The following is a 23,225-nucleotide window of genomic DNA, read 5'->3' on the forward strand; positions in this document are numbered from 1 at the left end:
AATTTAAATTTCTCAAAAAAAAAATTGTTATTAGTTTATTTAATAATATTACTGATTTAAAAATTTTAAATATTGTGTGGGGTTCAAAGATTTTAGTATCTATTTTATTTATAGTTGTTGTGAAGGGTTGTTTTGCAAAAGACATTAATAATACATATATTTAGGTCAATAATTCTAAGCATTCACAATCCATGAAGCCAATTAAAGGTTTGAAATGTATTTAAAAGCTAGGGGAAAATTAAAATACAAAAGTCAATAGTTAAAACCATTTCTAACCCATCACAATAGAAATTGGAATTTTACTTTGAATGAACTTTTTGTGAGTAATTTATAAACCATGGATATAATATTTTCCAAATACAAATTCCCTAGAACCTCTTGAAAGAGAATTTTAAATGTCAATTTTCTTCATAAAATCTGAAAAAATTCAGTCATAAATGGTGTGAAAAAAGGTCTTGCCTACTACCACTACATATGGTTAATTCTAATTTTTTAACACTGAATTACAAAAACACTATTAACAAAACTTCATGCAATGTTCATTATTGAAATGCATGGCATGGGCTAATGATACACCAACAATTTCAAACATTTACTCTCTATACCAAATAAAATAAAAATCAAATTTGTTAAAAAAAACTAATAAAATATTAAAATAACAAAATTTATTTTATTACACAATTTTGATGGTACTCAATCCACTATTATTATTATGTATATAGATCTGGGTAAAATTGGATCCTGCTTCCGATATTAAAGATGTAATGTAGAATAAGCCTAGAACCCAATGGCTATTGAGGCCATTGTACCTCAAAAAATTACACTGTACAAAACAATTATTCAAGTGACACCTTCCATTAATTCCATTTCAGCAAACAACAATCTCAGTTGTATACCATGAACCATGTCGTCAAAATTTTGAGGTTCAGGTTAAATAACCGAGATTTCTTTTGCTGAAATGGAATTGATGGGAGGTGTCGCTCAAATAGTTTCTTTGTACAATTTAATTTCTTGATGTACATTTGGATTACGTGGTTCATGGTATGTCACTGAAATTGTCGTTGCTTAGATGGAATTGATAGCAGATGTCTCTTGAATACTTGTATTGTACATTGTAATTTCTCGATGTACATTGGCCTCAAATATAGAAAAGAAAGTATAGACACTAAGTGCTCACTCCTAGATGAGGATCTAAATTGGTGAGAGTTAGTCCTGGCTATTTAGTATTGTTTTTATATTACAATACCATTTCCTATTAACGAACGACAAAAGATAAGATAAGACTCGTTTTATTAATGGCAGTAGGTGACCAAAAGAGAGGTCAGCGGGGCTCAAATGTACATCAGTTACATCATACTGTGGAAGTGCCCATTACTTGTCATTAAGTATAGATGTAAAAAGTAGAGGAGGGAGAAGAAGCATCCACATCTATATCAATCACTCTGTAGCTACCAATGTGCTGCTTGATAATGTCACCTAAGGAGTGCCTAGGTAGTACCAATCTATAGTATACATATTTAAATTAGTGCTGGAAAGGGGTTTAGCAAATTTCAGTCCTTTCATTAGTTGAGTAGGGTTTGATTCCCAACTTAAATCGTAATCTAGAATGAGATTCTTGATTTTGACCACAATGAAACTCTCTAAATTAGCTAATTTGTAAGTCTATTTCAATTGTTACCAACCTATATGCTTTTTGAGCTGGATGATAGGTATCACGCCTCATTACCAAATGCATATATTTTTTATTATCTTATTTTTGAGCCCTGGGGTTGGCTTGATTGGCCTTGGAGTTAGACATTGAACTTCTCAGAAATGGGATGTCACAAGTTCAACTCTTACGATTCCTTTGGGGTTATGCACTGTAATCAATGCTGATGGTCTACCTGGTTTACCATCTATGAATCATGGGGAATACTTGTAATCAATGCTGATGGTCTACCTGGTTTAGCATCTATGAATCATATGGAATACTTGGAAGGTCTCTGTGAATTTAACAACATCTATTTAAATTCAACATCTATTTAAATTTTATAGTTGATTGTATTGTGACATGTATTGTTTTGCTATCACTAATCAATCAAAAATTAAAATTATACATTAAATTGGAGCAGGTTCAAAGTTTCTTTCCATTTTCAAAATTGCATATGTTTATCTCAGTTGCCTAACTTGATTGTAACTTGTGAAACAATTTCGTTTTCTCCTCTATTGGTTCTATTATGGTTTTCTACTTGCATTGACTTCATGGGTTAATTTCCTGTGTTTTATCTTTGGCATATGATATATATTGTTATTTGTAACAATGATTTGCATCTATGAACAATATTTTTCTATTTGTGATATATCGCCATGTCCATTTCTCAAACCTCAAAGGCGAAGATTCTCCAACATTTTACTTCTCACATATAATGAATTTCTTGTTTTTCCCCATCATATTTCTAGTTGAATATGTTTCATGCGTAAATCCACTATTTTTCAAATAGCTTAAACTGTTCATATATTTCCTATACTTATATGTTCATGTGTCTCTTGCACCTAACCAAAGAAAAAACGTCCAGTAGTAGCATTACGCCATGGCATAAAGCAATAGTGCTTCCTTATTGCAAAAATTGCATTTGCGACAAATCGTTATCATTTTTGATAATTTACTTCATTTATATAAATATGATGGTTCTCAAATGACTCTTTAGAAAAAAATTGTATATCAGATGAGATTTCTGACTCTGATGCACATCCAGTAAAATGCTTTTACAGCTGATCTGCCATTTGTTGTATTTGTTGTCACTTGCTATTTTCAAAGTTTCGTATGGTGTAAAATGCTAATTAATTATTTTAATGTTGACAAGTATCTTTGATAATAATGGAGCCAAAGTTCTGGACAGACCTAGAAAGTGCCATCAAGAATGCATACAACCAGACTGATGGGAAATTTTTAGAAAAGGCAGCTGATTTAGGGCCCGATGGCTCCACAACAATCACTGTTATTTTAGTTGATGGGAAAAAACTCTTTGTAGCAAATACAGGGGATTCCAGGGCTGTTATATGTAAAAACGAAACTGCTATTCAGCTGACTGTTGATCATGAGCCAAGTATTGAACGTCAAAACATCGAGAAGGGTGGATTTGTGACACTCCTGCCAGGTACCACTACAAATGCTGTGCAGAGATTAATTTTAATGAGAACATAATTAATAGTTTTTTGATTTGTAACTTTATAATTCTATCTTAATGTTCTAGCTCAAGAGTAACATTTGAATGGTCACAGGGAGAAACTGTATACTTAATGGCATTCTTTTTTGATATATTAGGAGATGTACCTCAAGTTAATGGTCAGCTTGCTGTAGCTCGTGCGTTTGGTGACAGGAGTCTGAAGCAACATTTAAGTTCAGAACCAGATGTGAGAGACATGACCATAGAAGCAACCATAGAATTTCTCATTTTGGCTAGTGATGGATTGTGGAAGGCAAGGCATTTTTTCCAATCATTGGCTTATTTGCATAGTTACTGTTAGATGCATATTTTTTTTCGCAAACTCATCTCGTGGGAGAAAGCATCTAGGAAATTTTTTGATTACTGTATTGTCATTAATTTTAATTGAATACTTCATCTGAATACAAGAGAGGTTTTTTTTGAAGTGCTTAAGGAAATATGCCCCAAGTAACTGCATTGCAAAGACAGGATTTCCTTTCCCTAGGTGCCAGATCCGAGGGGTATTTATCTGCCCAGTCCCTAGAATTGCATGTAGTGTCACCCCTTAACTTATGCTATAGGAATGTGGAAAACTGTAGCGAGAATGGAGGTAAGGTGGTTGGTTTAACATTCCATCGACCTCACCAGTTGAATCAATGCCTGTTGGGAAAATAAAATCTTCTATGGAAATGATACGTAATTATTAACATAAATACTTTTAAAACATCAAAGAATATAGATCAAATAGTCTGAAGTTTCAATCGATATCACAGTTTCTCCAAAAGAAAAAACACATTAACAACAAGTTCAGTTATGTCAAACTAGATTAAACCTACCGAATGGGAAGAGGTAGAACAACGATTGACAACAGCAATAAGGAGGTGCATAGAGCATCTCTGAAACAGTCTAAAATATGTAATGAGCTCAAATGACCAAAATAGGTCAACAGGACTGGGAAGAACAACGATTGACTGCCTAGAGCATCTCTGAAATAGTCTAAAATCTATGTTAAGGAAAGAAAGGAAGAGTAGAGAATAAGATGGTAAAGCGGTCTGGGTGGACTCAAAAGGGGGGCAAATCTAGAAGCGTAAACCCTAGACAATGAAGTAAGTTAGAGGAAATCATTCCAGTAGTAGTGTTGCACCAGAAAATGTTTCGTGGAAGTAGCTAGGACTTGGGAAGTTTGAGGAAGAGCAATAACGAGGTCAGAGTGAGAGTCAGAAGAGGAGCCATCATCACTGTAAACCACCACAAACGTGCCAATGCTGAGCTAATAATGGGCCAACGAGAGGAAAAAATATTTTCAAGGATTGAGTTCCAAGTCATATTTATTATTATTTGGACATCTAATTTCATCCTGTCATATTTCACTATTCAATATTCAGGATTGTATGGAATCCTACGACAATTGCAAGGCATATAACCATGAGAACATAGTTAACTTCAGGTGAATAGATCTAACCCTCGTAATTTTGTGAGGTATGCACAATATTCACTCGAGAGAAGCAACTAAGGGCCATGGACTATCTTATGATTGAGAATGTTGCTGTAACCAATGCTTGACTGGCTACAATGGCTGCTAAAGTGGCAACAATACAAATATCTAAGGACAAAGGATAAAAAGGAGTTACTATTAAAATTTAAAATTTCCTCTTAACAAACTCTACCTAGGATTTCTTGAAAATTTTAATTTACCAGCCTCTACATTTCATCAAAAGATAAGAGCCTTACTATAAAAGAAGGATTAAAACTGAAAAGTAATGAGCTGTTATCATTTTTTTCTATTCCACCAGTCACAAAACATTAAACATGTATGTACCAGTTCACTCTACATGATTCATGATTTATTGCAGAAATAGTAAAAAACTCAATGCTTATTTCTTCTGATCTCAACAGAAATTTGCACTTTGAAATCTTATAAATCTATTAAAATAATATCAATAGTAAAAAATTATATCTTATTTTCAAGTGATCAGGAACTTTAAGGCCCTAAAAGCTTTATTATGAGTAAAAGCTTATAATTTCATTGTCTTCTAATAGTTTTGTGTGAACGAACTCTAAATTTCTTGCACCATTCTGACTTGAAGTAAATGCACAGGTGGTATATTGTAGGGAGACAGAGTCAACCTGCAATTGTTTTGGAGAAACCTGTAGATCTTGTCAATCAGTAATCCTTCAAAAGGCCCAGTGCTCTTATTAGTATTCAATGTGGTTTTTTCTAGAACATACACAAACCTTGTACTCTTTGCCAATTCAATCTACTACAATTCCTCATCTAAGATTAGTTACTTTCTTCCACTGTATTTCTGCTTGCATAACTTCTGTCGTGTGAGGAGGAATGAGTGCCTCTAAGCTTGAGATAGTGTTTTACGATTTCAAAAACCTGGTTGATAAATTCAGATCCTTCAATGTTTGGGGCATCTTTGTAACCATATTAGGCTACACATTTACATACACCTTTTGGCTCTAGTTTTCCAACCATAAATCTCTCCGACAAAAGTATTGTCTTGACTAGAACCATTCTTATGGTGACAATGACAGGAACTTCATGCAGAGACCCCACATTCTTTACATAATGCTCAATAATCTGTGGTAAGTCAGAAATAAGGTCACTGCAAAAGAAATGAATTCCTAGTACAAGTGAATTCACCCCGACAACCAATCCATTCAAACCTTCTATGCTGAGTTTTCTCTGTGCTAAATATTTATACTTTTTCTACCTTCTTTATTTCCAAGAGAACATTATGGTTAGAAAAATTGTTGCAATGATGAAGGGACACCAACCACCCTGTGGCACCTTATTCAATACAGATGATAGATAAACTCCTTCAAAGATAGCAAAAAACAGAGTGAAGGGTGATATAAGAAAAACATGCATGTTCCAACCCACAAGCGTGACCAAAATTGTTGCAATTAGGAAGGGACACCAACCTCCCTGTGGCACCTTTTTCAATATAGATGATAGATAAACTCCTTCAAAGATAGAAAAAAACAGAGTGAAGGGTAGTATAAGAAAAACATGCATGTTCCAAACCACAAGCATGACCAAGGTTACTACACACGTCGTAATGAACATGACACCAACCACTGCAACCCCTGCACCACCAAACACCTAAAATTATCCCTGGAAACTCAAAAGAATCGATAAAAACTACCAAATTCAGTTGTCAGATATAAATTTGTATATTCTTACCATATGCATTGCCAAACTGTGTTCCATCCCGGAATCCTACGACAATTGCAAGGAAGATAACCATGAGAACATAGTTAACCTCAGGTGAATAGGTCTAACCCTCGTAATTTTGTGAGGTATGCACAATATTCACTCAAGGGAAGCAACTAAGAGCCATGGACTGTCTTATGATTGAGATTGTTGTTGTAATCAATGCTTGACTGACTACAATGGCTGCTAAAGTGGCAACAATGAACATTGGCCAATACACAGGTTGTGGTATTTCTTTGTAGAATGTACAGCCTATGTCCCCTAGGTTTTTTATCAAATAAGTCGCTTGTCCTGTATATGTGATAAGCAGAGATGGGTAAACCAACACACAAAAAAGCAAGCTGCACCAAAAAACCCAAATTTCTCATTATGGTACTAAAACTTAAGGAGGATGAAGCACACAGGTATGATGAAATACTAATAATTCTTTCCTTGACATAGCTTGGACCTGGATTGATTTTCTTTTGAAATGGCCCAAGTCTGCAAACATGGCCTCGACACCTGGATCCAGTCAGAACAAAGAACTGATGTTAGTGTTTCTATTTGTATATCTTTAAAATAAATAATTGGAATGAAGTTATGAATTTTGTTTGAGAAAATCATTGGTATGGATTTATCAATTGAGTTAGAAAACAATTCCAAGTATGCTATATGATAAAATGAGACACATATCATCATGAGAATAATCAATACCTGTTATACATAAGACTACACCTCCAAGCATCACCCATCCTTGTTTGTGATATTCATGAAAGTAATAATATATATAATATGGGTTGAATGCCTTCAATGCTCCAAAATAATATTTCACAATATTATACAGTCCGATCACGATGTTGGTCACGAACCAGGCAATCATTATGGTTGAGACATGAAGCTAACTTTACTTGTACTGAGATTTTGAAAAAGGAACAGTAGTAACAGGATAAAAAATGACGAGTACAACAACACCTGCATGAGTTAACATACGAAAACATAAATTATGTCAGGAAGTGGGATGCCATAATTCACATTATACTCACAGATGATATCATGTTTATGATAGGGAGTTGCATCCCTCCTTCAAATAAACTAAACCATACTGGAAAACTTGATTACATCCCAATATACTCATGGAAGGCAAGCTAATAGTGTCTGCTACGCATTCTTGTATCATCTTACCTTGGCTCATGTTACTATTCCTTGACTAAATTCCTTGCATAGCTGACATCACTGTAGGAATAAAAAAGGCATCATAATGTGGAACAAAATCAACATGTTTGATGGAGCATTGAGTTGAGGTGCCACGTTGATACTAGTTTGACATGAAAGGATTTTTTCAGATACATTTATGGGCATTCCTAATTGTAGGAGTCAGCGCTCCAACCAATCACCATACAAGTGCCCATCAGAGATTTATTCAAGCTTAGTAACAATTACTATCATGATTCATCAGTGGCTAATGTTTAAATACTAAAATGAAAAATGTAGTTAATGCCAAATAATGTATACATTTTTTATGGCATTAGGCAGTAGCAACAAAAGAACTAAGTTGTGGGTTCTGTATTGGGCAAATTCGTATTGTGGAATTTGGGTTTTGCATGAGTATTGTTGTTTCTAGAGAAAATGAGGTTATGAATAATGGCGGAGAGATGTTGTGCAATTCCATAGAATGAAATGATAGGTGGCTACGGTAAACATGGGTGTAATGACCAAACACTGAAACTATTTAATGCAATGCCTAAGCTAGATGAAGTTACATGTAATTTTGTATTTCAGGATATGCACAGAATGGGTAATGCCATGAGGCCCTAAATTTTTTTGGTCAAATGAAGGAGAGTGTTTTTAAGCCAAATAACTTCACCTTTGGCACCATTGTCAAGGCCTGTGCTAGTAGTACAACTCCGAAATAGGGGAAGAAGATCCATGCTGACATTATTAAGAGTGGGTTTGAGGTAGATTTTGTTGTTGGAATCATCCTTGTTGGCAGGTATATAAAATGTGGGAATGTAGATGATGGATTCCAAATGTTAGACCTAACCACAAGATAAAACAACATCAGCATCATCAGTTAAGTAGAAAAGATAAGAAGAAAGATGCATACTTTTATAGGTGTTTTTCCATATTCAATATTCGTGACATATAGCTTGGAATTGGATTGATTTCCTGTTGAAATGGCCCAATTCTGCAAACATGCCTCGACATCTAGATCCAATCAAAGCAAAGAACTGATGTTAGTGTTTCTATTTGTATAGATTTAGGATAAATAATTGGGATGAAGATATGAATTTTTTTTTGAGAAAATCATTGGTATGGATTTATTAATTGAGTTAGAAAATAGTTCCAAGTATACTATATGATATAATGAGGCACATATCATCATGAAAATAATCAATACCTGTTATACACAAGACTACACCTCCAAGCATCACCCATTTTTGTTTGTGATATTCATGAAAGTAATAGTATATATAATATAGGTTGAATTCCTTGAATGCTCTAGGATAATATTTCACAATATTATACAGTCCTGTCATGACATTGGTCACAAACCAGGCAATCATTATGGGTGAGAACATGAAGCTAACTTTACTTGTACTGAGTTTTTCAAAAAGGAACAGAAGAATTTTTCCCAGAAAAACAGAGCTTTCGAACAGGTAGAATCTCTACCTCTCAAACCCAAGATGGAGGTGTCGGCAACAAAGCCACCATCATAACAACAATCAGAAAAATTTTCTGAGTCGTTGCACTCTTCTCAAGCAATTCCTTTGTCTTCGAGTTTATAGCATTTCCACCATTTTGCATACTGAAAAAATTCAATCTAGTATATGATGCAAGGAGCGTGAATTGCTTGCCAGTGCTTTTTTCAAGGTTGACAACCCCTGTATTCTTTGCCAATTCAAGGTGTTGCTGGAGAAACACCTTATGAAATTTCTGAGTTGGCAGGAGTACTTAACTAAAGGAAATTGAACTGAAGATGTGTTTTGTCAGACTCGCTTTAAAATACAACCCACACCCTCAGAGGATCGATAGGAAAATAAAATTGTCGTTCCCATCATGTGCTTCAAAAAGTCGATTGTATTGAGACACCAAATTAAAAAATTACATGTCAACAAGGGTGTTTGGTTAGGAAAGAGGTGTGTTACATGCTCCTACCAACTTTCGAATCTTAGAGACACGTTTCGCCCCTCGAGACCAAGGGACATCTTGTGAAGCAAAACATGACAAGCAACTAGGGCCAGATACAAGTCTTGGGAGACATTATAATAGAAAAGATACACACCCACGGTTTCTAACAAAAGGGATCTTTAGAACTGTATCTCGTAAGAAGGCTACATTAAATAGTAATATATTCATATTAGCCATGGGTTCAATTTCCACACAGTGATGAAAGTAAGCATTTTGTCTAATATAAATAATTAATTATCAGCACTATAATTGAATTTAGAAGAATTTTGCCCAGAAAAAACAGAGCTTTCGAACAGGTAGAATCTCTACCTCTCAAACCCAAGATGGAGGTGCCAGCAACAAAGCCACCCATGGCTCCATTCCAGAAGTCCTTCTCTCGAAATTTCTCAACCACGTGATTGGTCAATGCAAAGACCCCTCAGATTGCAGCAAATGTGAGACCATAACTCCCCATAAGTTGCATAGTCTTGATCAAACCTGAAAGGGAAATGCTCCTTTCAACCTTCGGCACATCATACCATCTGGCCACCATACCTCCTCAGACATACCCCCAACGAAACCACTCATCGTGCCACTGAAAGTCTTAAACGTTAAACCAGGGGTGTCTTCCATCCTTATCTTCTCTGTAGGATCCATTTCCACCAGTGTCTTTCCTTGCAAAATCCTCCAAAAATGGAAGTCTTTCATATTAAAGCCCTAGATTATTAAAACCCTAGATAAAGATTTAGGTTTGATTCCGAAAAAGGACTATATAGACAATTCCTTTGATTCCACTGAGAGGATAATGTAATTTGTCCCCTGATTCTGTGAACGTGTATGCGTTAAAATGTAGCCATGACATTCACATATTTCATTAGAACCCAAAAGGGCCTAATAAGAAAATTCCAAATTTCTGACCAAATGAATAGCAGGACCGTAATCAGTAGCCCTAGAATTTCATAAATTAAAACAGGGATTATATTTAATAATAAGCAAGAACCTACAATTCACAAGAGGCTTTTGTGTTTCAAACTTATAAAACTTGGCAAATGAACCACATAAAAAAAAGGATTTTAATCCAAATTATTTACTATACAAAAGGCATCACCACCAGTCTCCAGATCGATTCCACACAAACAAAACAGGGAGCAACATGGCCATACAGGCACCGTAACCCATAAAACCTTCGAAGGCTACAACATTAGCATCAAAGTCACACAAAAAAACCCAAAATCACGAAACCCAGGCCCGCTGACAGTCAAATCAGGCACATTCGTATTCATGGCTATGGATGCTTACAAATACGCCAAAACCCCAAAATCCAAATGCCACTAGGACTTCTTTGAACCTTTAGCCTTCTCTGGCGTCTTTTCTCCAGCCTTCTTGGGCAAGAGCACCTGGTGAATGTTGGGAATTATGCCTCCATGAGCTATGGTAACTTTCCCCAAAAGCTTTCCCAATTCATCGTCATTTCTCACGGCCAACTGAATATGGCGGGGAATTATCCTATTCTTCTTGTTGTCTCTGGCAGCATTTCCTGCCAATTCAAGAACCTGGAACCGAAAAAAGAGCCCCAAAACTAAATCAACAAATTCCCCAAAACGAAACCCTTAACACCCCACGAAATAAATCCAATATCTTGTAAATCCCCAAAACCCTAACTCGGAAAGCACACTAATTGACAAAAGCCACTGATACAATCGAACCATCAAACAAATCGCTACATCATTGAACCAAATCAATGTGTTAAAAACAGAATTCATATCAATATTTACCTCAGCTGCTAGGTATTCAAGCACAACTGCAAGAAAAATGGGGGCTCCAATCCCAACCCTCTTGGCATATCTACCATTCTTCTTATGCCTGGCGAGCCTTCCAACAGGAAATTGAAGGCTGGCCTTGACTGATTTCGTGACGGGATTTTTCTTGGATCCTCCCTTTCGGCCCCCTGCACCCTTCCCTGACTTAGCAGAGGTTTCCATAGGTAGCGCTCTGTCAGTTTACAACAATCCAGGAGTTACACAGTACACAATAATGCAGATGCTATGAAGTGAAGACACACGGAAAGTCTAATTATTTGTTTATTTATGCATTTGAGCCTCCACTTTGACAAAAATAAAATAAGCCACTTGTCCCGCATATGTAATAAGTAGAAATGGGTAAACCAACACATAGAAATCTTGAAGCAAGCTACACCAAAAAACCCAAATTACTATGCCTGAAATAAAACAGAGAAGAAGGGGAGCCAAATTCTCTTTCCCACAACAACAGTTTCTTTAAGCCTGTCTGTCCTCCACCATGCCCGCGACATCCGACTTGAAGCCTTCGATCGATGCAGAGAGTGAATGCAAATCAGATGATCAATTCCATTCCAGTCTGAGAAGCACTTAGAAGTATCACCGAGCGAGGGCAAGTGCGAGGTCTCAAGCACCTGGAAGTAGCGTAGCGTCAAGTGAGGGCAAGGGTGAGGTCGATCTGCTGGGTCGCATCTCATTTTTATAATTTGTAGTTAAATCAATTGGATGGGTAAGATTATTTTAATCGTCTAACAATTAAATCAAAGGCTCAGAATTTTACATGTAACCCCAGAGGAAAGTTGATTTCAAAGGGAAACGCCTTACGACATAATAACACAGGACAACAATAACCAATATATAAACTAGACCTATTCACATTACGTCATTGCATTAATTCAAGTTATTGTATTATATGTTTCAAATGTTGTTTTTCGGAGGCATATGATATATTTACCTAAACTTTAACTAGGCTCTTCATGAACCTTCGACTTAACTCATTTTATTCCATGTGTCGATTGTTAAGACACAGTGATGGTATCAAACGTTAAAATCTATGATGGTGATCTATTTTTTCTTGATCAACATTCCATGATGATTAGGGTTATTATGAAGTCATAATGACTATCTTTGGTCATCATTTCCGCTGAGTTAGTTTCTCATTTTGAATTTGAACAACAGAGCTTTGCAAGTCATGTAGATTAACTTTGCTATTTTTCTTGATCAACGGTCCATGATGATTAGGGTTGTTACGAAGTCATAATGACTATCTTTGGCCGTCATTGCCGCTGAGTTAGTTTCTCATTTTGACTTTGTACAACAGAGCTTTGCAAGTCATGTATATTAACTTTGCTCCAAGGTTTAACTATTGATTTTGTATTCTATGGTGCACAATTTATGTTTCCAAGTTTTTTTTCGTTGAAGGATTTCCAGATTCCAGCCCAAGCACCAGACCATATTTTCCAAATTCAGGGTGTATACTTTCAGTGTAGGTTTCTTCTCAACTTGATTTATATGTTAGCATATATATACTTTTTCTTTCTTTCATAGATATATTTTACATTGTATTTCATTATAAATCCTCATATCTAACTCTTGTATCATTTATGTTTACAGGGAATAACTTGACAAGTTTATAATTAGATTTTAGTTGTGGATTCATTTGAATCTTTTCACTATTTTGTTTGAATATAAATTGGAATTTTAATGTAGCTTGGTGTCCACAACTCGTCGACTCTCTGGTAAATTTTAAAAACCCTAGACTTTCATTATGTAAAGTTGTATATATTTAGAATTTTTATGAGATCCCAACCATGACATTTAGTTTTCCTTCTAGTGTTTGTATTGTAAAATCCTATTTATGGCTTTATAGAAATTTTCTTTAGTTTTCCAAGTTATAATTTACATATGTATCACTTATTAAGTTTATAAATCTTTTTATGTCATTTCTAAGTTTAAATTTCATCTTAGCTAGGTTTTCATTAATAGAAATCCTAATCCTTTGTGGGTTTCCAACTGAATTTAGAAGGGGTTTAATCAATGTAAACCCTGACTAAAAAAATTACACAAATATTTACTCTTACGATTGTTTTACTCTCATATCTAGTTCTTTGTTGGGAAGTATATTTCTTTTCTTACTCACGTGTAGGGTTTATATGCTTCCATATTCTTGATGATTTTATTTTGGGTTATCATCTATGTCAACTTAATCCTTCTAACCTTAAGGTTATTTGTATTTTTGTCTTTTTACACAATGGTTGGAGTATTTAAAGCATGATTATTGTAGTGTATCTTTTCCTTCATTTTCCATTACATATATATAGTTATACTCTATGACTAGGGTTTTCTTTCTTACACTAGACATTCCACATCAATGGACTAATTTATCTTTTTTTTTTTTTTTTTTTTTTTTTTTTTTGAGTTCTGCCCTATCTTTTATTTTTCAAAATTGGCTATGTCTTTTGATATATGAATTCATATCTATAATTGCATACCCTAACCCTTAGGGTTATCCAAGATATATTTCCTGATTGGTTTAACCTTGAATATAGGTCTCAATATTCCATATATTTTACATATGCCAATGTTTACTTCTACTATGTTTGCATGTAATTTATGTTACACATATTATAAATACAATCATGCTAACTGAAAATTCTTCTTAACATAGGTGAATGAAAAGATCTTCCATATTTTCTAGACTCTGTGCGGGTAATGTTTCTTGCTATTACTTCCACAGGTTTTTAATAATTTCTTTGTATACTCTTTAGTAATTCCTTTATGTATATAAATTTTAACATAATAAATGTTCTATCACATGCTCATAGGAAAGTATGGCTTGCAAATGACTTAAAGCATTTATGTTTCGATGAAGAGAATCAAAGTGTTCTTCTTGCTCAATGTGGGAGTTTGTCAGTTGTCACTTATTAGTTCGGATGACTCGAACCCTTGGTTACTCTATTTGCATGAACATTATTGTTGTGTCATTCTGGTCGGGAATAGGATTTCAATATTTTCTTTGCTAATTATTTGTTTTCTTTTGTTTAAGTAATTACTTCCTGTGAGGAAGTAAAATATTTAAGTCTTATGCCTAAATTGTACCAAGATGTTGAGAAAGTTTAATCCCACATTCGAATTATGTTTAGAATTTCAACCTTCTATAAATATGGTTAATATTAACCATATTATAATTCTTACTATAACATTCCATGACTAAAATCTTTGTTATATTATTGGATTGAATATAATAATATATTTAAGAATTCTTTGTTCATAATCAATTTGCAAATGTATGATGATATTTTCAAAAAAATCTTTTGTTTATGATTTGTGTATTATATATTATAGTACAATTTCCTTCATTTAATTTTGCTAAGAGTAAATTAGAAATGTAAAGAAATATTTTATTATTTTCCCTTAATGTCCTTAAGACATCCTTCCGAGAGTTTCATGCACATATACTTATATATTGTATTTTACATGTTTTTGTACAGTTCTTTGCTTACATAGTTTTTTGATACCTTCATATAAATTAATATAAACACACGCACACACACACACACACCTCTACTATACTTAAAATTCATCTCATATATATCAACTTCTCTGAGATTTATGTATCATAATTATTAGAGAATTATTAATAATAATAGAATAATAATTACTTATTCTACTTGAGGTTTTCTTTGTATAGTAATTGTAACCAATGAAAACCTACATATTTATACATAATACAAACAAGAAATGCAACTACAGTGCTAGTAAAATATAACCTATATAGTAACATTTTCTTTCTCAAATTTTGTACAAAAGTTCTACTATACATGTGTTCACTCTATATGTTTTTCCAGAGTTCATTTACTCTGTTTTTTCTACATGAAACTTTTACACATAACATATATAAAAATCAACATATATGCATAATTAACTATACAATTCATAAAACCAAAATCCATGCTATTTTATGTTACAAATATTGAACATAAATAAGGTTCAGAACACCGACTTGAAGTTTGTAAATTTTGGGAAATTAATGTTAAGAGTTTTCAGATCCTCCATACCTTAATACTTCTTACATAATGTATCCCCCCCAGAAAATGTCTGCAATTTTTCTATACTACTAATTTTGTCTCATTCACTTTATTCTCACAAGTGTCTCTAAGAAAATGTGATCTTTTTTTCCTAGCAAGAAGACAAAACATATTCATTCACTTACCCATCTACCACTCATTTGATATTTTGTAACCATCTCCACCTCACCAATAGGTGGAAGGTAGTTACTAGCTCATAAATGAGCTTTACTTCCCAATCCCAAAGATGACATCCAATATTTTAGGGAAGTAATAAATTGGCCAATTCCATAATTCACAATTAATCTAATCACTCGGATTAGATGCCTAGGACTTAAGACTAGGTAATTAATATACATCGTCAGATTGCAGCCTCATCTCTTCGAGCCAAGTGATAAAGAAGTTATCCATATCTCTTTCAAAATTAAACATTAAAAGGAAAATCATATATACAAATTATTTGTACATAAGATTAAAGTTAGGGGATATCAAAATTGGTACTTGTTCTCATGCTTGGAAAATAATACCTTCCTTTCATATAAGTATGGGCTTCCCAAGACTATGTCGGAAATTTCAAGAGGAACAATATCTAAATCAACCTCATCTATTAACTTTGAAGCAATAGAAAATCTGACCCTACACTGCTTGGTGACATTGAGTTTTGCATTGTCGCACACCCAACCAAGAGGATAGGGTTTCGAATGAGGTCTCATTCCCAAAACCAACTTCTTAACAATTTATTATAAGATGAAATTAAACATGAGAATATAAATGAAATAGTTTATCTATTTTTGTGTGCTTAGATACAACTCTTATATGAAAGAATTCACTTATTTCTCTTTCATCACATGATATTTATTTTCATAACTTGAACTAGAATGAAAGGAACCTTTACCTTGTAGCCCAATGGTTGTGATATGAATCTCATCATTGAAATTGGAACCTAGGTCTTGTTGCATTAAAGTAACCATCTTCCACTTCCCTATTCCACCAAACTTCTTAGGCTTTAACTCAGGATGTAGTTTCAAGTAGTGCTCCTCATTGTGCCGTCATATTTCTTGCAATCAGTGCAAGGTGTATTTCCTTCCTCTTTCTTGGTTGTCATTGTTTTCTTGCCTTTCCTTTTCCTTTGAAGTTGTTGTTATGGGGCTTGGATGGAGGCTTTTTTGGGTGATCTGATTTTCCATGCTTTTCCTTGTTTCCAAGATGAATTTCTTTCACACTATCTTCATATAGATTAGTGGGAACAAATAATAACAATGAGTGATGAAGATAAATGTGTAAAACGTAAAATTATTTCATAAAATTTTTTGGTATGTCTAAAGGAATATTCAATGCCAATTCTTGTTTTCTAAACTCTTCTGTAAAACTTTAAACATTTTTAGCTTTAACATATCTCAAGTTTTGCCACTCTATCGTGGCTTCTTTCCTGTAACCCAATGGGTAAAATTTCCCTCTTAATGTAGAAACAAACTTAGACCATGATGAAAGGAGTTTACTATTATTCTTTTTGCTAGAAATTAATTAACAGAGCAATGCAACACATAAAATATTGTGTAAAAATAAGTACAGAAACACATAAAATAAGAGAGACACAAATATACCTGGTTCACCCAATTTTGGTTACATCCACAAAGAAACAATTAGTCCTTCATACTATATTATCTAATAAAATGAAGAGAGACAACCTACATCAGATCCACTATAATTTGCTCTTCGCTCGCATACAGTCTCCTCTCTCTTCCTCGCTTAGAATAATAATACACGACTACAATACAATTCGCTCATATAAACCAAGGGTTGCCTTATAGGGAAAAAATACCTAAATTAACATAACTTCTACCATCATATCATTTTCCTGATGAATGTCCCAGATTGACTACGAAATTACAATATTTTACAAGGAAAATTTTCATCTATTTTTAGCTTTGGGGGCTTCACCCCTGGACCCCCTAGCTAGGGGGGGACAAGTCCCCCCTACACCCCATTTCATGGAGGGGTGTACAGTTTTCCTGGGGTATACACCTGGCTGAAACAAGATCTCTGAATCAGGAAGATAATCGGTCTCCACACCCAACACTTACTACCTTTCTGAATTTTTCTCTCCCACCATACAAGAGTTGCTCCTCCCAGTTGAAGAGATCCCAACTAAATATTTGTTTCATCCTCTTCGAACTATTGTATACGATAGTAGACTTTTATTTGTCTAATACAATTGTTTATTTTCTTTAAATTAACCTCTCCATTAAACACAGGCAAATAAAATTTCACATCTAACTTTAACAATGGCTTTTTAGAATCATTATTTTGATGGCTATTTGAGTGATGAGAATGAGGTGAAGAGGAAGAGCTTGAACTTGAAGATGGAGATTCAAGAGGTTCTCCTCCACCTCCTCGGTGTACGAATGCATTATATTCTACTAGATATCTCTCTTTCTTGCCTTCTTTTGTCATTCTCCTTTCATAATTTGCAAACGATTTTTCCACCCGATCTTCCATCTGGTGGAACACCTTGTGGAAAGCCTACTCATTTTCTAGCGTGTGTCATTATCCTCTATTTTATTTATTCATGTTGCACGTCCAATCTTGAGGTTAAAATACTTGAGTTTTCCTTCACCCTTTTTGTGTTTGGCCTTGGTAGGCATCCACACTCACAATTCACGTCAAAGAAGACCACTCTAATACCAACATGATTCAGGATCTTTCCTTTGGTGATGTTAAACATAATTGCTCAAACAACATGAAAATACCATAAATGCAACATCCATGGAGAAACAACACCAAAATAAGGTAATATAGACAATGCACCAAGACTTGATAATGGAGTTCACTCACAATGTGTGAGTTACGTCTTCGGGCCCAACTTCAAAGTGGAGAGGCCTCTATATTATCTTAGAAAAATAATGGCAAATACATGGAAATATCTCACTTCTGGGGATGACCCAAAAATTCATTTCTTGGATCCTAACTCTGACTGCACAAGTGGATTCATCTCAAAATTTCGTGAAAGATGACTATAAACTTCATAAGGTTCTATCACTTTCACCTTTGGACCCCTTGGGGAATCTTCAAGACTACCACAACAAATCAAAATATTTTAGGAATAGCCTTATATAATATTCCTTTGAATATGCTCTAGCAATCTTCCTAAAAAATTGTACCTACCTAGGCGCGAGTCCCTTGGCTCAGCCACTTGTCACTCCTCTCACACTCCCGTACATGGTTTCTCTGCCCATGGTCTCGTCACATGCATTAGTTTATATAAAATCATAGGGTGGACCACCTAAGGTTTTGCCATTGGGCGTATTGGCTGGACATGATTATTTTATGTGTTGGTCATTAGGGAGTCTAGGCATCAAACCTGTAGGCCCTCATTCCATCTAGATATTTTAATAAAATAGTTGTATAAATAAAATTGTCGCCCCACTAAATATATCAACCATCCCCACTTGCACAATAATTAAATTATTGGTCTATTCCCTTGAGGTTAGGGATTCGACTTTAGCCCTTGCATCAGACGTTTTTTTTCTTATTATGTGTGTGTGTGTGTGTGTGGTTAGACCAAAGTGGCCAACCACAGGGTGTCATGTGGGGCCTAGTGATTGGGCCACGTAGTGCTTGTGGATTGGTCCACCTCAATGCAAAATCAGCCTCCCTATCCTACCACATCAAGCACCACTGGGATTCCATATCATGCCACGTGGTGTGTATGGAAAGTGACACATGGAACCCTCTAGTTGGTTCCACGTGGTGCTCTCTAGGTGTTGCCACAAGTAATTTTTGGTGATGCCACGTGGCACTATCAGTGCCAAAATTTTTACTATTTATGAAAAAATTGAGATGAGCATAACTTTTTCACATGAACTCAATCCCATTCATGCCATTGGAATCATCTTGATGAGATCAACTACTTGGTGCCAATTTTACTGAGATTTAAGGACTTCAAATTTTGATCCTTTTTGGATCCTCTTGGATCAAACTCTTCTGGAACAAGATGCATAATCTCCACCTATGCAAATCTTGTCTATCAGAGACCCTTCGCATTAAAAGGAGAATGTTGTACAAGAAGGTGATTCCATTTCTCTCTAGCCATATAACCATTAGCAAGGTGGCCTTAAAATTCTATTATTATTGGCTTGATACTAGCCTCATCTTTAATATTTTTTTCACCAACCATTTATTTATATCTTTACTTTTCACCAACTCATATAGATGAAACACATAATTCCAGATTTGTTGTCCCCATTCTGCTTTCCCAATATCACCTCAAATTTGTTTGATTTTAGATGAACATCGCTCCTGAGTTATTACTTGCAACTTTTCCTTCAAGCAGTTAAGGGATTTGGTCTTATTTGTGAGTTGGCATCTTTTCTCTATGCAAAGAACAATAATACCAGTTGGAACTTGGGAAATGTGAATTTTTGTTTCAAATTTGTTTACATTTTGGCCCCCTTTACTACATGCTCTTGAATAACTCACTTCAAGATCTTCCTCTGGTATTTCTCCTTCAACCTCAGTCAACGAACTGTACTCTAACAATGTCACCATGCACATGCAATCTATGACAATGGCCCAATTCTCTACACGAGGCTCACCCTTCGACTCATGCTACGACCCTAAACTCCTAGTGGTTACACACAACACTGCAGTAAACATAGTTCTCCATGCCAACCACAATCAACACAACAATCATGCCCTTGACTCTCGCAACCTCAACTCTAATACCAACTCAAAAAATATGGAAAAGAAATTATTGGAAGAATAATTGTAGCTAACTAGTGAGACAACGCTTATTCAAGAAACTGCATCACTCACACTTCCATTCACCAAGTCAACAATCACATACATATATAGTATGACAGTCTAGTTGAACTGATTCCTAGAATATGGGATCTAAAAACTAGCGACGAATAATTAAGCAATCAGTCCAAACAGAAACATAATAAGTTCTATTAATAGGATAATCTTCTAGTTTTCTCTGTTATTTTGACAAAAAAAACATAATTCACTTCATATGATACTTGTCCATATGACATTTTTTTAATTATTAAATTTAATTAAAATATAAAAAAAGACATCACTGCTTTGGAGATAACTCTCAACATTTAATTTGTGTATGCTACTATAAATATTCTAGAGAAGAAAAATTTATTCTAAAATAGATACACTTATTGATTTAATTAAAAAATCTATATCAATAATAGATAATAAATATATAAACAAATAAGTAATAATTAACTGATATTTTTCATTATCAGCTAAATATTTTTCAGTAATACTATAAATATTTCTAATCTAGTAGCAATAGATTCCATAGAGATCTATATTTGTTTGATATTTGTAAAATTTAATTTTATATTATATTTTATTTAATATATGAAACCAACAAAATCTTATGAAACTTTGTTGGATGCTAAATATTTTTCAGTAATACTATAAATATTTCTAATCCAGTAGCAATAGAGTGCAATCAATGTTGGTTTGATATAACCAATTTACGCATAACACTTCTATCTCTATTTTGTATGGATATGATTTTATAACCATCTTTATTACTCATTTATCTATAAACTCCAAGTAATCCATTTATATCCATTTAATATAATCCATTTAATTTTTTGAATAGTAATTATTAATAATCAATTTACATGTTTAAAGTATTATCATCCTTTTCTGTTAACCAATACAACTTAATAATATATTCAATCGTTCAAAATATAACTTAAAGAAAAAGTTTTGTTGCATTGTTCAAAGTATCACTTAGAAAAAGTATTATTTTATTTTATATGGTCTAATTAAGGGTGATTTGAGACGATATTTTGTCTTTGAAGCTTCTGCGAGTTTCTTGATTCTGTAGCATATCTTCCGGATACATCACATTAGGTTTGTTTATAGTCGACGTTTCGAACCAGTAACGATGGTTCATCATCAGGATGTGAAAAATTGTTGAAAGACTAATCCCATTTTTTTAAATATATAGAGATGTGTGAGATGTTTAGCCGACAGTTATAATTTTACTTGTTTTATTATATTTTGTTAATTTTGATTGTATTTGTGAAATATAGGGTTTTAAAAATTCTGCAAATTAATTTGATTATTCTTTTTTATTATTATTATAAAATGTTATTATTATTAGGGTTATGGTTATATTATTTTGATTAATTTTGTAATTATTTTAATTCTAATTATTTAATTTATAATGTTTTAGAATTTTTATGTTTGTTCTAGGTCAATTAGAGGAGGGTTATGGATAGGTGGGGTCGATTTGGATGATAGGATAGGAGTCCAGTTTTTACTTATGGTCCATCCATCGTCTCTATTGAGGTTATTAGGGCGTTTGCTAATTTCTATGGCTTCTCTGAATTTCCTTATGAAGTAGTGTTCACTTCTAGCTAAGATGCGGGTATCTTCTATAGCTGAGACGATATTGTCAAATTTTTTGATTTATTTTATTTCCATTACTTATATTTTATATTTTGAAAAGTATTTATTATATGTTAAAATGTATTTATTATATAGTTGAATTGAGGCTTCTGTGATGCATATCAATTTATGAAAAAAAATATTTTGGCGAAAATCACATGATAAAACATTTGTCGATGCGTTTCAAACCAACAAATGTGATTCATTGTCAAGACAAGTTGAAGAATCGGATGATGGTTATATCTTAAATAGGGAGATCATACTTACTAATGTATTTGCTATATGTTAATGTGTTAAATGTATTAATTTTGTATTTTTTAAATTGTAAAGTAATGATGATGGCCATTCAAGTTAATTGTGGTGGAAGAGGATTTTCGTTTCATCGGATGTTTAAGATGCTTGAATAGCCTTGCCTTTTTCATGTTAGACGACAAATTAGTTTTGTTGGATTTCCCAACTTCTATGGATCATATAATTCGAAATGCATGGCTAAACACCCACATGATGTGATGTGCTCTACTATAATTGGATTCGTTACTTAGTTATAGGAAGTGTTTGTAGAGTTTTTATTATTCTTTGTCTCGTCATACATTATAGCATTTATTTTGCACTCAAATTGTATTGATGGTGTATTATTTGGTTATTTTTTTGTAATTTTAAACAATGTTTCGAGAAAACACTGAATTTTTCTATTTTCTATGAATTCAAAAATAATTTTCTAATTTGATGGTAATCTTATTTTTAATTTCCGATTGGTCTAGCAACTTTCAATGAGACATAATTCCCCTGGTTGAGAGAATTTTATTTTTGGTATTTTTCAATGCCTGATAATTGATTTAAAAATGAAAAAAAAACTAATTTCCTCGGTGGTCATTTCGTCATTGAGTACTCTGACATTAACATTGAAAATGACATTGTTATCGTATTTCTCTTCCACGTGATGATAGAATTGACGCGGTTACAGGTCCTTTGGGTGGGCATGGCGTTCGGGGGGGGGAGCTATACATTTCCAGATCATATATCATATGAATGTTTATGGAGGACAGAGTATATGCGAGAGAGCGGGCAATATTATTTTGTTTCGTTGTGTGGAGATTTTACAATGTGGAGTATGAAGTATGTGCAAGAAAGTAGTTGTATAGAGCTTTTGATTAATATTTTTAATTTCCATTGTGCGACATGGTGCATAGGGAATTGAAAAACTATTAATGTTAATATGTGATATTTCTTGCACACATTGGATTTGTTGTGAAATTGTATGTGTGGGAGAAGGGAGGGTTTCACGAGTGCTTTGACAGTGTGTTATTGCTCTAATAAATGGTGTTAGAATTGAATCTTTGCAGAGCAAGGGGTATGTGTGGGAGATTTTCATTGTGCAAAGCTT

The 23,225-nt window shown here is 33.9% G+C and overlaps 2 protein-coding genes across 2 annotated transcripts in view; one reads left to right on the plus strand and one right to left on the minus strand.

The window, feature by feature from the left end:
* Positions 1 to 3,507, plus strand: part of LOC149180422 (putative protein phosphatase 2C 58) — a 111,600-nt gene extending 108,093 nt beyond the window's left edge. Inside the window, exons 6-7 of the mRNA XM_089413874.1 lie at positions 2,864 to 3,137; positions 3,305 to 3,507. Coding sequence (XP_089270000.1) covers positions 2,864 to 3,137; positions 3,305 to 3,507 — 477 coding nt within the window. The remainder of the gene's footprint in view (positions 1 to 2,863; positions 3,138 to 3,304) is intronic.
* Positions 3,508 to 10,733: 7,226 nt separating this feature from the next.
* LOC149180423 (histone H2A-like) lies at positions 10,734 to 11,537 on the minus strand. The gene is made up of 2 exons (XM_089418174.1): positions 11,331 to 11,537; positions 10,734 to 11,108 (listed from the first exon to the last, which is right to left on the minus strand). The coding sequence occupies exons 1-2, from the start codon at positions 11,535 to 11,537 to the stop codon at positions 10,887 to 10,889; spliced, it is 429 nt and encodes a 142-aa protein (XP_089274300.1). The 3' UTR covers positions 10,734 to 10,886.
* Positions 11,538 to 23,225: the final 11,688 nt, after the last annotated feature.

This window comes from Pinus tabuliformis, chromosome 3_2, assembly GCF_031772625.1.
Source record: "Pinus tabuliformis cultivar Carrire ecotype Pingquan chromosome 3_2, CPIR1, whole genome shotgun sequence".
Taxonomy (NCBI): domain Eukaryota; kingdom Viridiplantae; phylum Streptophyta; class Pinopsida; order Pinales; family Pinaceae; genus Pinus; species Pinus tabuliformis.